Source organism: Microtus ochrogaster, linkage group LG4, assembly GCF_000317375.1.
Source record: "Microtus ochrogaster isolate Prairie Vole_2 linkage group LG4, MicOch1.0, whole genome shotgun sequence".
NCBI lineage: Eukaryota > Metazoa > Chordata > Mammalia > Rodentia > Cricetidae > Microtus > Microtus ochrogaster.
Window position 1 is genome coordinate 19,312,699 of NC_022030.1, and position 13,603 is coordinate 19,326,301.

The window sequence follows — 13,603 nt, forward strand, 5'->3', positions numbered from 1 at the left end:
GCAGAGGCAGGCAGATCCCTGCAAGTTTGAGGTCAGCCTGGTCTACAGAGAGAGTTCCAGCCTACCAGTGCTACAAAGTGAGACCCTGTTCTCAAACAAAAGTCTTCCAACTTGATAAATGCAGTGTATCAGGGAAACTAAAGTAGCTTGTGATAAACATTCAGAAGAAATAGGAGACAAACTACCAGAGAACCACTACAAGCAGTAATGGCATCACTAAACATCTACTAAAAATGTGTGTGTGTGTGTGTGTGTGTACGTGCGTGTGTTATATCTAATTTATTATAGGTTTCAGTATATATTATATATTTAATTTCCCCCATACATTTGTTGGGCTAACAATGGAATATTCATTTCTTACTGTAGATGTGAACTCTGGAGGAAACTAATGGATTGCAGCCGGGCAAACCTCTTAACAGCAAAGTTCACTCTGGCTACTTTCTTAGACTTCCTTCTCCGACATAAGGAGTAAGGAGACAGAATTTTACTTTTCCTATGGATAAAGCCTAAGAACTAATTATAGGAATTCTTGTGGGACACACTTCCCAAGATGACGACGGAACTCAGTGGTAGAGCGCTTGTCTGGCGTACACAAGGCCCGAGGTTTGATGCCAGTGCTGGGGGTGGCGGCGGTTAAAGCCATATTGAAACATCATTTCCTATCGAAGTGAACATGAAGTGAAGCTACAATTGCTCAAACCACGTCTCAAGCTAGTCCTCTCCACAGAACTACAAGTCCTTTAAGACGTGCGTGAATCAGCCTGTGCGAGCCCACACTCCTGAGACGGCAGAACGAGGCTAGGATTAATTTGAAGACAAGTTCCACAAGCATGTCGCAATGACCTCGGACCAAGTTTGGACATTCGGACAGCATGGCAGCGGCAACAGGGACAGTGAACAGCAAGTACTGGGATGAGTCACGTATGACTTCGCCTAAATTTCTCTCCCTCTTTGCTGCCTTCTGCATTAGAGGCTTCACTCCTCTATGTGCGACTTATCTCATTTGAAAAGGTGACGCTCTGCAAACATGCAAAACCACAGATGCCCAAAGGGCAGATTAGAGCAAAACTGCAGTGGGAACTTCAGGAGCAACTGAGTCGTCACCAATACAATGAAAATAGTGTCTTTTGAAACTCCTACACAACAGCCCAGTAGAGAAATACCGTTTATTCTGTGACCCTCCCATCATTAACATACTGCACAAACAACATCTGAGTGACCTTTAAGCTCCCGTCACTTCTGCTCCCTCCTCACTGGCTCTACACCTACTCACGCACTTGGCCAGCTTTTCATACAACGTGTGTCATTTTCTCTGAGAAAGGCTAGTGTTTTCTATTTAATTATTGCCAGTTCGGTGCTGGAGAGATGGGCCAGTGGTTAAAACCACTTCTGCTCTTCCAAAGGGCCAGCGTTTGATTTCCAGCACCCACACCTGCCTAACTCCAGCTCCAGGGGATTCAATGCCCTTTTCTGGCCTCTGAAGACTCTCACACCAAAGTGTCTCTCACACACACACATATAAAAATAAATATCTTTAAGAAATCATCAGTAGAGGGACCAGAGAGATGGGCCAGCAGTAAAGAGCACTTGCTGCTCTACCAGACGACCCCAAGTTCAGTTCCCAGCACCCACATCCCGTACCTCACAACCACCCATAACTGCTGATACCCTCTTCTAGCCTGAGGGTACCCACACTCATGTACACATACACAGAACAAGATGTAATAATTTTTAAAAATAATAAAATGTGGGGCTAGAGAGATGACTCGGTTGTTAAGAGCACTGGTTGCTCTTCCAAAGGACCCAGGGTCAGTTCTCAACACCCACATGGTGGCTCACAACCATCTGTGACTCCTGTTTCAAAAGACCCAACACCCTCTACTGGCTTCCACAGGCACCAGAGGAATGAGCAAATTCAGAGAAACATTCTGAGAGCCCCAAAGCTTCCTCCCAACTCCAAGGCCACAAAGATATGTGCTAGAGAGTTTCCGTTCTCACCCACTGAGAGCAGGTTCCTAAAATTCTCCACCATCACCTCTTGGTACAGCTTCCTCTGGGAGGAGTCCAGCAGCTTCAGCTCCTCCTCAGTGAAGGCCACGGCCACATCCTTGAATGTCACCGCCTCCTACAAGAAGCACAAGTGACCTCAATCTTACAACCAACCACTGTTAGCACCATTAGCAGCATCTGTCCCAGGGGAAGCTCAGAAAGACTCAGGAAGTTCTAAAATGAGGTTTCTTGAGATTCCAGAAATAAACAACTCAAAAGTCTCAGGAAGTCCTAGAAACTGGGCAGATGCACAAAGCCCCTCTGGTCACAGGGTGAGTAGTAAGGACTGCTGAGGACACTCAGGTCAGCAGAGTTTCCCAGAAGGGACACCTCTACCTCCTGAGGTGTCTGCAGTTCCAGGTTGAGTGTGGCATCACAGTCCTGGGGCTAACTCCAAGAAACTCACTGACTCACCTACTTGGACTTGGGTGGGATTGTTACTTGATTTTGTCATGGATTCCCTACTTGGGGTGAAAAGATGTTTGTTTGTGTCTCCCCAGGAAAAGGATCAACACCAACGTCCATTAGAGACAAAATGGCCCTGAAAAGGCAGGGAGGAGCTAAACGTACTGGGACAAACGGGCACCTGGCACATCCTAAGGACCTCAACTGCTTTCATACATCCTATTTTTAAAACCACGTTATTCTTTTAGTGCGTGTGAGAACACCCACGTGCAGTGTCACACAGGAGTGCGTGTGACATAGTGCTCGTGTGAAAGAGAGTGACTTGTGGAAGTCGGTTCTCTGCTTCCACCATGGGGGTCCTGGGGATCAAACTGAGGTCTTCAGGCTTGGAGGCAAGCACCGTGACCCCTGCGCCATCTTCTCTGAGGATTACCTCAGCCCTCTGAGGGCGGAAATGGCAAGCTCTCCTTACCTTGAGAGTGTTCATCATTTAGTGTTCCTTCCAGGAGGTGCAAAGCCTAAGAAAGCAGAAATAGGAAAAGAGAGAGGTCAGAGGTCAGAGCCAGCGTGCCACTGAACACACGGCGGAGGACCCTTGTCAGACAGTCAGGTGCATGTTCCTCCCACGTATCACAGATACTCCTCTCAGGAAAACATCTCAGAGCAGTGTACCCAACCACGACATTAGATTTCCTTATACTAATTTTTGCGATTTTCTCTAAATTTTAAATTACAGGGGAAAAAAAATTTTTTTTTGATTTGGAGTTTCTCTGTGTAACAGTCCTGACTGTCCTAGAACTCGCTTTAATGATCAGAAATTGTCAGAGTCACAGCTGGTAGTAATGGTGATGCCAGTGCCCACGGAAATAACCTCTAACGCTAACAATCCACAGTGGCTGCTAGTCAGTCTTCCCACTCCTGGCGGAAGTACTCTAGGACAAGAGAAGGCAAGGAATCCACTCCCCAGAGCCCACAGGGAATGAGTGCTGTGTGAACTCTAGTTTGACCCTACACACACCAGCGCCTTCTGCTCCTTGGGAGTCTGTAGTAAGATAGGACTGTTGACAGTATTTATTGTTTAATCCCAGCACTCAAGAGGCAGAGGCAGGAGGTGAGTTCCAGGACAGCCAGAGATACACAGAGAAAGAAAGAAAGGAAAGAGAAATGTCTGCAGGAATCCAGTTAGGTGGGCAGGGCTTGAGCAGGGCAGGGCTCCCCAGGTGAGGCCAGGGCTGCCAGTTCAGGGTGAGTTTCTCAACTGCTGCAGGGGACAGCCAGTCCCCTGAAACACAGACACCACTAAAGGGAAACTTACCCAAGAACCTGACAGAAACCACGCTAAAACAGTCACTGTTCCATTCACAGGCTAGAGTAGGAACAAGTTCTTTCTTTGCATAAGTCTGTATTTTCCAACATTTCCATGTCTGCACGGTAAACATTATTTGGGAAGAGTGGAATAGATGAAACACGCTTTTTGAAGACCCTACCATGAGGAACTGGGGAGATGGCTTCATTGGTAGAGCTTGCTGGGCAAGCAAGGGGACCCGAGTTCTGTGCCGGTGGCACAGGTTGGTAAAGCCAGTGCTGAGAAGAGCAGCTAATGGCATTATCTTCCCTGCTTGTCGCCAGCCAGTCAGCCTCACCTAACTGTAAGGTGAGCAAGACACCCACAAGGTGATTCGGTGGGTAAGGCGCTTTGCCACCAAACCAGACTGAGTTTGAGCCCCAGAACCCACACGGTGGAAGGTGAGCAGCATCTCCCCAAACTGGTCCTCTAATCTCCACATGCACACCACAACTCGCGTGCCCCCCCACAAAATAAATGTTAAATGGGAAAAGGGGGGGCGGTGGGGGAGGTTCCTGGGGAAGCCGAGTCGATCTGCAGTGTCCACACACACAAATATACAAACCCTGCTCTAATTCCCACATGCACACCACAACTCATGTGCCCCCCCCATAAATGATAAATAGGGAAAAAAGGGGGGGGGGGGGCGGCTCCTGGAGAAGCCGAGTCGATCTGCAGTGTCCACACACACAAATATGCAAACCCTGCTCTCAAGATCCCTGAGAGACAGTTCGAATCCATTTTCACATGACACTGGCCAGCTTCCTCAGGGAGCGTGGACCAAGTCAGTGTGGGTTCACACAGTCTAGCTTCTGAGGCCAGTCTCCTAACGTCTAATCACAGTGTAAGACCCACACACCCGCCAGAGTCAGTCTTACTCACCCGGGGCTCCGCACGGTGCTTTTTGGGAAGTCAGGACTGCGGGCAAATCGAAAATAGTGAAATTACAAAATCCCATCTCCATCTACTCTATCTCATGGTTCGTGCCCCAGTACCTGCGGCAAGCAGCCAGCTACCTATAAGGTTCATAGGTGGGGACAGCCCAGCACTTGCTGGCTCACAGAAGCCGTGAATTGGAATAATACAATGGTCTCCATGACACCCACATGCCAGACAGTTTTTAAGCATTTTACAATCCATTTTTTTTTTCCCTTTTACTAGGAAGGTCTAACTTCTCTTTTGCAGAACAGCCAGAAAATGCAGAGGGGTCAGCTAGAGAGGAAGAAGCAGAGCCAGCTGCGGGGCAGGAGAGAGGGGGGTGCAGGTAGGGAGGGGGGCTATAGGCGGGGAGAGGAGGCTGAGGGCGGGGAAGGGGCTGTAGGCAGGGAGAAGGAGCTGGAGGCGGGGAGACAGAGCTACAGGCAGGGAGAGGGAGGCTATAGAGAGGAGGGGGGGCTGCAGGCGGCGAGGGGGTTGCAGGCAGGAAAAGGGGGCTGCAGGCAGAGAGGGCCTGCAGGCAGGGAGAGGGGGTTTGAGAGTGGGGAGGGGGATTGCGGGTGGGGAGAAGGCTATAGGTAGGGAGGGGAGCTGCGGGTGGGGAAAGGGACCTGCAGGAGGAAAAAGGGAGCTGCGGGCAGGGAAAAAGGGCCTGCGGGCGGGGAGGGGGGGGGCAGCACGCAGGGAGAGGGGGGCTGCGGGCATAGAGGGTGGCTGCGAGTGGGGAGAGGGGGCTGCAGGCAGGGAGAGTGGCGCTGCGGGCGGGAAGAGGAAGGTTGCAGGCCGGGAGAAGGGGCTGCGAGCGGGCGGGGAGAAGGGAGATGCAGGCAGAGAGGGGGGCGGCGAGCAGGGAGACGGGGGCTGCGGGCAGGGAAGAGGGCTGCAGATGGGGAGAGGGGCCACTGAAGCGGCTGGCACCGAGGGCCCGCAGACCCAGGTACGCCCCGTCCCACGGAAGGCCGCGGCTCCTTACCTTTCAAACTTCACTTCTTCCTTGTCTCCCCAAATGCTTTTGAGAACTGTCGACCTCAAAAGCATCTAGGGGACATTCTAGAGGTCCCTGGCTAAAATAACTCAAACCCAGGGGAACAGATGGCTAACAAGTCAATCTGAAGCTGACGAGTTCCCATAATTCCGCGTGGAGAAACTGTGGCGCCGGCTCGGTGGTAACGGAAGTGAGGATGCAGAGGCACAGACGCAGTCCCAGAAGGCTAGTGGAGGACCGCCCTCCTGCATCGAATTTCCCTCTAGATTTTCATTCCTTATACTCCTAAGAAAGGCCTGAGTAAAATATCTTTACATAGTAATATGTGTACCTTGAAAGTATAGAACTCCAGTTCCGGTTCCAGAGGACGCCGTCGCCTTCTGGCTTCCTCGAGCACTGCATGAGTGTACGTGATGCACAGACATAATGCAGGCAAAACATCGATACAAATAAAATCTTTTTAAAAACTAAAAATATACAAAATGAACCCTATTTATCTATCGGTGTGTTCATGCTTGTGTTGGACATGTGCGTGCCACAACGCAAGCGAGGAAGTCATAGGGCAACTTCCAGGAGAAAATTCTCTCCTTGCACCATGAGAGTCCGGGGATCCAACTCCCTTGTCAGGCTGGGCAGTAGGGGTCTTTACCTGCTGAGTCATCTTGCCAGCCCTTGGAAATAATCAACCTTCAAAAATGGGCAAAGATTCAAACATGGCTTCAGGGATTCAAATAGGAATGTGATGACTATAGCAGACAAGGACATGTAAAGATAAATCTTTTGTAAAAGAAAAGAAATGGATATAATCAAAATGAGCTAGCACCACAAGCTTGTTAGATGCAAAAAAAAAAAAAAGGAACAAAAACAAAAGAAAATGTTAGCATCCCAAGTGTTGGGATGTCAGTGTGGGTTCACTGTTAGCATCCCAAGTGTTGGTGAGCAGAACCTAACTGTCCCACACTGGTGGTGAGGATGGAGAATGGACAGCTGGGCTCAAAAGCTCTGTTTTTAGCCGTGTTAAGTATGTTTCTCACCATTCATCAACATAGAATAATCCTAGGTCTGAATGAAGGCAAAGTTGATAAGGAAATGGTTTTCAATTGTTTATAGCTGCCTGCCCCCATTACCAAACCCAAATGTGGTCTAGCCACACAAAAGAATACTATTCGGCAATGAAAAGGAATGTCCAAGGCCTAGAGACTGAAGGCTGTGGTAAAACACTTGCTTATGTATGGAGCCATGGGTTCAATCCCTAGTAAGCACCCCTCCTCTGGGATCCACACAAAATGGATGAATTAAAGAGTTATACAAGTAGCTGGGCAGTGGTGGCACACACTTTTAATCCCAGCACCCAGGAGGCAGAGGCAAACGGATCTCTGTGAGTTCAAGCCCAGCCTGGTCTACAGCGTGAGTTCCAGGACAGTTAGTGTTGTGAAAGCTCCTTCGGCTCCTTCAGCCAATAGCCTTTAAGATACCAGCCCACTTGGGTGTGGTCCCTTAGACTATAAATGCAGCTGTAAAGCCTGCCCTGGCTCTCTTGCTTCCAGCTCTCACTTCTAGCTGCTAGACTCTGTTTCTGTTTCCTGTTCGTGCAGAGGACTGTGATCTAGGATAGTGATCTGTGAGTCTCCCCTAAATAAATAAACCCCTTATTATATGTAAGTCTGAACTAGTGTGGGATTATTTTGTATCTTCCGCCATCACAGCTAGGACTGTTACACAAAGAACCCTGTCTCTGAAAAAAAAAAAAAAAACGAATTATACAAGTGAAAGAGGCTAGATGCAACAAGCCACACAGGATAGGGTTCTAGATCGACAGGCCACACAGGATAGGGTTCTAGATCAACAGGCCACACCGGATGGGGTTCTAGATCGGCAGGCCACACAGGATGGGGTTCTAGATCAATAGGCCACACAGGATGGGGTTCTAGATTGACAGGCCACACAGGATAGGGTCCCGTTTATGACATTTTTGTGGAAAAATAAACAATACAGAAATCGTCAAGGGCAAAAGAGGGAGAAGAATTCAGCGAGGATGCTAAACTTAGATGTCTAGGTGGGAGCAACCCCATAGCAAACATCTGCCAAGTCTACCATGATATAACAAAGTCAGCCTTATTGTCTGCGTTTCCACTAAAATCATTTTATTGGAACTCCATATTTACCTCTTACCTCACTGTGTATTTTTTTAATCTTGAATGAATGCTGAGTTTTGTCAAATATTTTCTGAATAAATCGAGAGGTCAGACTCTACACCAACACCCTGCACCTATATGAGCCCCGAGAACGGCTGTGATTTGCATCTGCAGCTCAGAAGCCGGAAAGTTTGTTGAACTGAAGGTGGGGCTGACTGGGAATGCCATGGGGCACATTTCTGTTGACTAGACACACAGCTGATGATAATAGCCACAGAAGTGTAGACACTTGTCAAAATTCAGGAAGCAATGAAATTGAGGTCTGTGCATGTGTGACGACCTACAAAGATATTTCAGTGAAGGACAAGCGTGCCGAAACGCTGGCCACAATCCCCTGACTGCTGAAGCTACCAATGGACAAAGCCCTTCAGTTTGATAGACATTGGTACACAGGTTCCACGGGGCTGGGAAACCGGCCTGTGTGTGTAACTAACATGTCCTTCAAGCCTCCTAGGAACAATTTTACAGAAACTTTATTCAGAGATAGATTGAATAAAAAATTTCAAATGACTGCTCTTCTCAAAGCTGACTTAAGAGTTACTGAAGGCAGGAGGTGTCTCGGGCATTGCTTGTGTACAGAGGCACACAATGTAGGTGGACATCTCAAATGTTTACTGTTAATCAGGAAGAAATGTATTTCAGAACCGTTCCAATAAGTGATACTTTATTAATGCTGAAAGCAGTGGACCACTTTCTGTTAAGAGTAGCTACGTGGCTGTTTAAAACCACGCTGGCTGGGACCCAGCACAATCTGCAGCTAAACTCGTCTGACACTGAAGTGCCAGGGGTGAGAAGAGGAAAACAGTGTAAGTAAACGATTATGCTTCTGTGCGAGCAGAAATTGTGCACAGAGTAGAAAGCACTGTGATTCATAGCAATGTCGGCCCTGAGCAGAGGGACTTCAAGCAGCCCGCGGGCACTGTGTGTGGTGACAGTGAGGTGCCAGGGCTCGCGCTGTGAGTCCCGGCTTGCGGCTTGCATTAGAGCTGCCAGAAGCCCCTCAGACTTATTAGCTGTTGAATTCTGAGGTTTTGGCCACTGGGTATGTAGAAAGCTTGTAGTGTTTATAAATACCTTGTGGCCGCCACATTCGGTTCTGCAGCCCCATGTGGGGTGGCAACCAGCAGCTTAAGAAATGTTGCTTCTGTCAAACAGACCTGGTCCCTTCTGTCCTAGGATATTTAGAAACCTCCGGATGACGCTCAACCTTTCTGCGGTTACTGTCGCAGATCATAAAATCTTATAGAGTGTGTTTCCTGGGGGTGTCCTCTGGTGCACGGAAATCCCTGTGACCCTCATCGTCAGCATGGACTCGCTGGTGAATCACGAGGCTCGAGCTCCAGCTGAAGCCTTTCCCGCAGGCCTCGCACTTGTACGGTTTCTCGCCCGTGTGAACCCTCTGGTGGGCTTTGAGGTAGGAGCTCCAGCTGAAGCCTTTCCCACACGCCTCGCACTTGTACGGTTTCTCGCCAGTGTGGATCCTGTGGTGGTCGTGGAGGTAGGACCTCTGCCGGAAGCGTTTGCCACACACGTCGCACTGGTACGGTTTTTCTCCTGTGTGGACTCCGCGATGAGCTAGAAAATTGGAGGCCCGACAGAAGCCTTTCCCGCACTCCTCACACTGGTAGGGTCTTTCTCCGGTGTGGGACCTCTGGTGGGCTTGGAGGTGTGACTCTACCGTGAAGCCCTTCCCACACTCTGCACACTGGTACGGTTTCTCTTCGCTGTGAACTCTCTGGTGGACTTGGAGAACTGAGACGCGACTGAAGGCTTTGCCACACTTCTCGCATTTGTAGGGTTTCTCTCCGGTGTGGATTCTACAGTGCACGTTCAGATCTGAACTCCGACGGAAGCCCTTCCCACACGTGCTACATTTGTAGGGTTTCTCGCCAGTGTGGCCTCTCTGGTGAGCCAGAAGGTGCGAGGCCTGGCTGAAGCCTTTCCCACACGCCTCACACGTGTAGGGCTTTTCGCCCGTGTGGACTCTCACGTGATTGTTAAATTCCGAGCTGTGACAGAAGCTCTTCCAACAAGCATCGCACTGATAGGGCTTGTTTCCCGTGTGGCCTCGCTGGTGGTCCAGAAGCGTCGAGGCCCGGGTGAAGCCCTTCCCACACTCCTCGCATTTGTAGGGCTTCTCTCCCGTGTGCCTTACGTGGTGAGCTTGAAGACCCGACAGGCGGCAGAAGGAGTAGCCACACTCCTCACATTGGTACCGCCTCTCTCCCACGTGGGTTTGCCCAGTCACCCCGAGATGACAGTCCCAGCTAGCGTCTTCCCCATTCACCCCCTTTTTAGAAGGATCTTCACCGCTCATTCCGCAGTGGAGCTGAAGCCGCGAATTCCGACCGGAATGTTTACTGAAGCCGGCTTCTTCACTCTGGACACCATCCTGTTTCCCCAACGGAGAGCCAGCTTCTCCAGCGTTCCCCATGCAGTCTCGACCCTGGGTTAACTCCCTTGTAACTTGGTGCCAGATTCGTGAGCAGAGAAGCTCCTCGTGGGGCAGGTACCTCCATCCTACCTCCTGAAGCAACTCCGTCTCATTTAGACTCCTGGCTCCTAAAAGCATAAAGAGAGTTCAGAGAGAGGCAGGGCGTGTGGATGCTCTGTTGACTGGAGCCAGAGTTACATAGTTAAGACCTCAGCCTTCACTGGACCAGAGAATGGTCCCCTTCCCTTTAACATCCTGTGTCTGTCATCTCACCTCGGCACCCTAGAAGCCAGGGGCACTAGAGAGCATCACAGGGGAGTGACAAGTTGACACTCTGTCCTCACTAGAGCAAGGAAAGTATTCCCATTGGGGGGGGGGGACAAAAAAAAGATTTTTTTTTTCCTCCTCAGGCATGGTGGTGTACACTTTTAATCCCAGCATTTGGGAGGCAGAGGCTGGCAGATCTCTGTGAGTTCAAGGCCAGCCTGGTCTATGGAGTCAGTTCCAGGACAGGCTCCAAAGCTACAGAGAAAGTTTGTCTTGAAAAAAGAAAAAAGAAAGGAAGGAAGAAAAAAGAAAAAAAGGAGAAAGGAAGGAAGAGGGGAAGGAAGAAAGGAAGGAAGGAAGGAAGGAAGGAAGAAAGAAAGAAAGAAAGAAAGAAAGAAAGAAAGAAAGAAAGAAAGAAAGAAAGAAGGAAAGAAGGAAGGAAGGAAGGAAGGAAGGAAGGAAGGAAGGAAGAAAGAAAGAAAGAAAGAAAGAAAGAAAGAAAGAAAGAAAGAAAGAAAGAAAGAAGAGGACAGAGGTGGATGGCCAATCGCTAACAATCCCTACATTCCTGGACCATGCATCATGCCCATCTTTTTACAGAGATGGTCTTGCCTTGAAAAGGGAGGACCACAGAATCCTGTGGAATCTTTTCTGAGACAAGGTCTTTCAGGTCCCAGGCTGGCCTTGAACTCACTGTATCAACAAAGATGACCTTGAACTCCCGATCTTCCAGTCTCTACTCAGCTCAGCAGTGCTGGTTTATACCAGGACTCCAGACATTGTTTGCTCAGGACTCAGGAGTGGACCTAGGGCTCCACACAGGCTAGGCAAGCCTTCTACCATCGAGCTACATCCTTGGCCCTTTTACACGTTTTCAGACAGTCTACCAAATTTCCTCTGAAAATGCCATCTGAGTAGCTGAGATTACAGGGTTGGGAATTATCAACAGGTCTGGCTACATCTTATCTGTTTTAAAAACCTCAAGATGCAGTTTTAAGATGGGAATTGGGCCACTTTGGTGACCTGAGATGCCTATGATCCCAGTATCTGGGATGCAAAGACAGGAGGCTGATGTAAGTTCGAAGCCAGTCTGGTCCTGTCAAGGACAACATAGTGAAGACAATAATGAGCTGAGCGAGGTGGCCAGGGCCTGTAATTCTTCCACTTAGGAGGAGGAAGGTGGGTCACATGTTCAAGGCACAGTGAGTCTGAGACCTCTCTGGACTACTAGGATGGTGTCTCAAAAAACAAAAGCAAATAACAGAAAAAGAGAAATTAAGTTATTGGGAAAATGAGAAAAATCTAGCTGCCACTGAAGACTTACATAAACCGGAGAGATGGCTCAATGGATAAGAGTCCTGGCTGTTCTTCCAGAGGACATCAGCTCAGTTCCCAGCACCCACATGGCAGCTCACAACCATCCAACTCCAGGCCCAGATCTGATGCCATGTTCTGACCTCTGCTGGTACTAAGCATGCATTTGGTGAAGACATACATGCTGGCGAGCCATGTATACATACCAAAAAATTAAATTAATATTTACATGATTAGTATCCCTTTAAACTGATATTTCACCCCCCTTGGATGCAGAAATATGAGGGAAAAATGTATATGTGGAGTGGTGGAACATGGCACAATGTCCTTTCTTTGATTTAATCACCATATTTATTTAATAATTTATTTTTCTTAATTTTTTTCTAAAGTTGTCTTTATTTTTTTTAATGACCTTTAGGAGCTTGGAGAGATGGCTCAGGGGTTAAGAGCACTGGCTACGGTTCCAGAGGACCTGGGTTTGATTCCTTCCACCTGCAAGGCTGCTCACAGCCATCTGTAACTCCAGTTCCAGGGGAATCTAATGTCCTCTGCTGGCCTTAGAGGGTACTGCATGTACCGAGTGCACAGATACACAAGCAAAACAACCAAGCACATTAAGTAATAAAACATTTTTTTTAAATGACCTTCGAGGAGCTGGAGAGATGACTGACAGCTAAGCGTGTTCTTCAATTCCCAGCACCGACTTGAGGCAGCACAGCCGCTTGTAACTCCAGCTCCGAGGGCGCTGGCCTCAGGGGCACACACTCTCACACATAAACATACTTCATACAAACAAACCTTAAAGCTGAGCTTCAAAAGAAACGTTAAAAAAAAAATACTGTGCTCCAGAGAATTTTTTTAACCGAAACATTGCGTCCTCTTTGTGGGAGGTTGGAAAACAAACTCCACACAGTTCTACCTATTGCATGGCCAACTGTGTTTTGTTATACAGACAGGGAGTTAGCAGGTGACCTTCATCAGTACTAAAGCAGGGTCTTGGTTAGCATGTGACTTTTGTCAGTACTAAAGCACAGGTATCAGTGGTGTTCCTTATTGGCCTGGAACTTGGTAGTAGATCAGGCTAGCCTCTGACTCACAGAGAGCCCTTAGCCTGATGGCTTCCCTGCCTGTTTCACCAGAAGGTCACTCCAGTGTTAGCAGGGTGACCACAGAGGCATGTCCAGAGGAGCCCAGAAAGGACAGAGGACAAATTATGCTCCAGAAATGGACCCTGGGACTCCATGGGTTAGTTCTGAAACTTCATTCTCTCTCCTTGTGTGTTTAAAAAAAACACTTTTAAAAGTGTTTTTAAAAAAGAAATCAGTAGACTCAGGAAAAACACCGTGTCAGAAAACAAACAGTAAAAGTGATGGATGCCAGGAAACAGTCCTGCCGGCCACACCGCTGAGCTCCACACCAAGGGTTGGGGCCCCAGGACTTACGTTTAGTGGCTGGTGGTGAGCACTGACAGAACTGGAATATTTCAGAGGTGTTCTGTGTGCTGGAAAGGTACTGTTGTCAAAATTCTTCAGGCTGTATTCATTCACAAATATCTACACACACACATGTACTCAGTACTGCCTGAAGGAAATAGTAAGGTAGGGAAGGAGATAGATAGATAGATAGATAGATAGATAGATAGATAGATAGATAGATAGATAGATAGATAGATA

General features: G+C 48.5%; 1 protein-coding gene across 12 annotated transcripts in view; it reads right to left on the minus strand.

Moving 5' to 3' along the window:
• LOC101990739 (zinc finger protein 226-like) overlaps positions 1 to 13,603 on the minus strand; it is a 36,854-nt gene that overhangs the window by 14,230 nt on the left and 9,021 nt on the right. For 4 of the 12 annotated variants that reach the window (XM_026786132.1, XM_026786133.1, XM_013351509.2 and 1 more), the window contains one exon: positions 8,563 to 10,477. In XM_026786132.1, coding sequence (XP_026641933.1) covers positions 9,156 to 10,477 — 1,322 coding nt within the window. In that variant the 3' untranslated portion in view covers positions 8,563 to 9,155. Of the gene's footprint in view, positions 1 to 1,998; positions 2,126 to 2,926; positions 5,073 to 5,708; positions 6,633 to 8,562; positions 10,478 to 13,603 lie in introns of those variants that run through there. The other 8 variants (XM_026786122.1, XM_013351508.2, XM_026786126.1 and 5 more) reach the window with 8 other exon arrangements.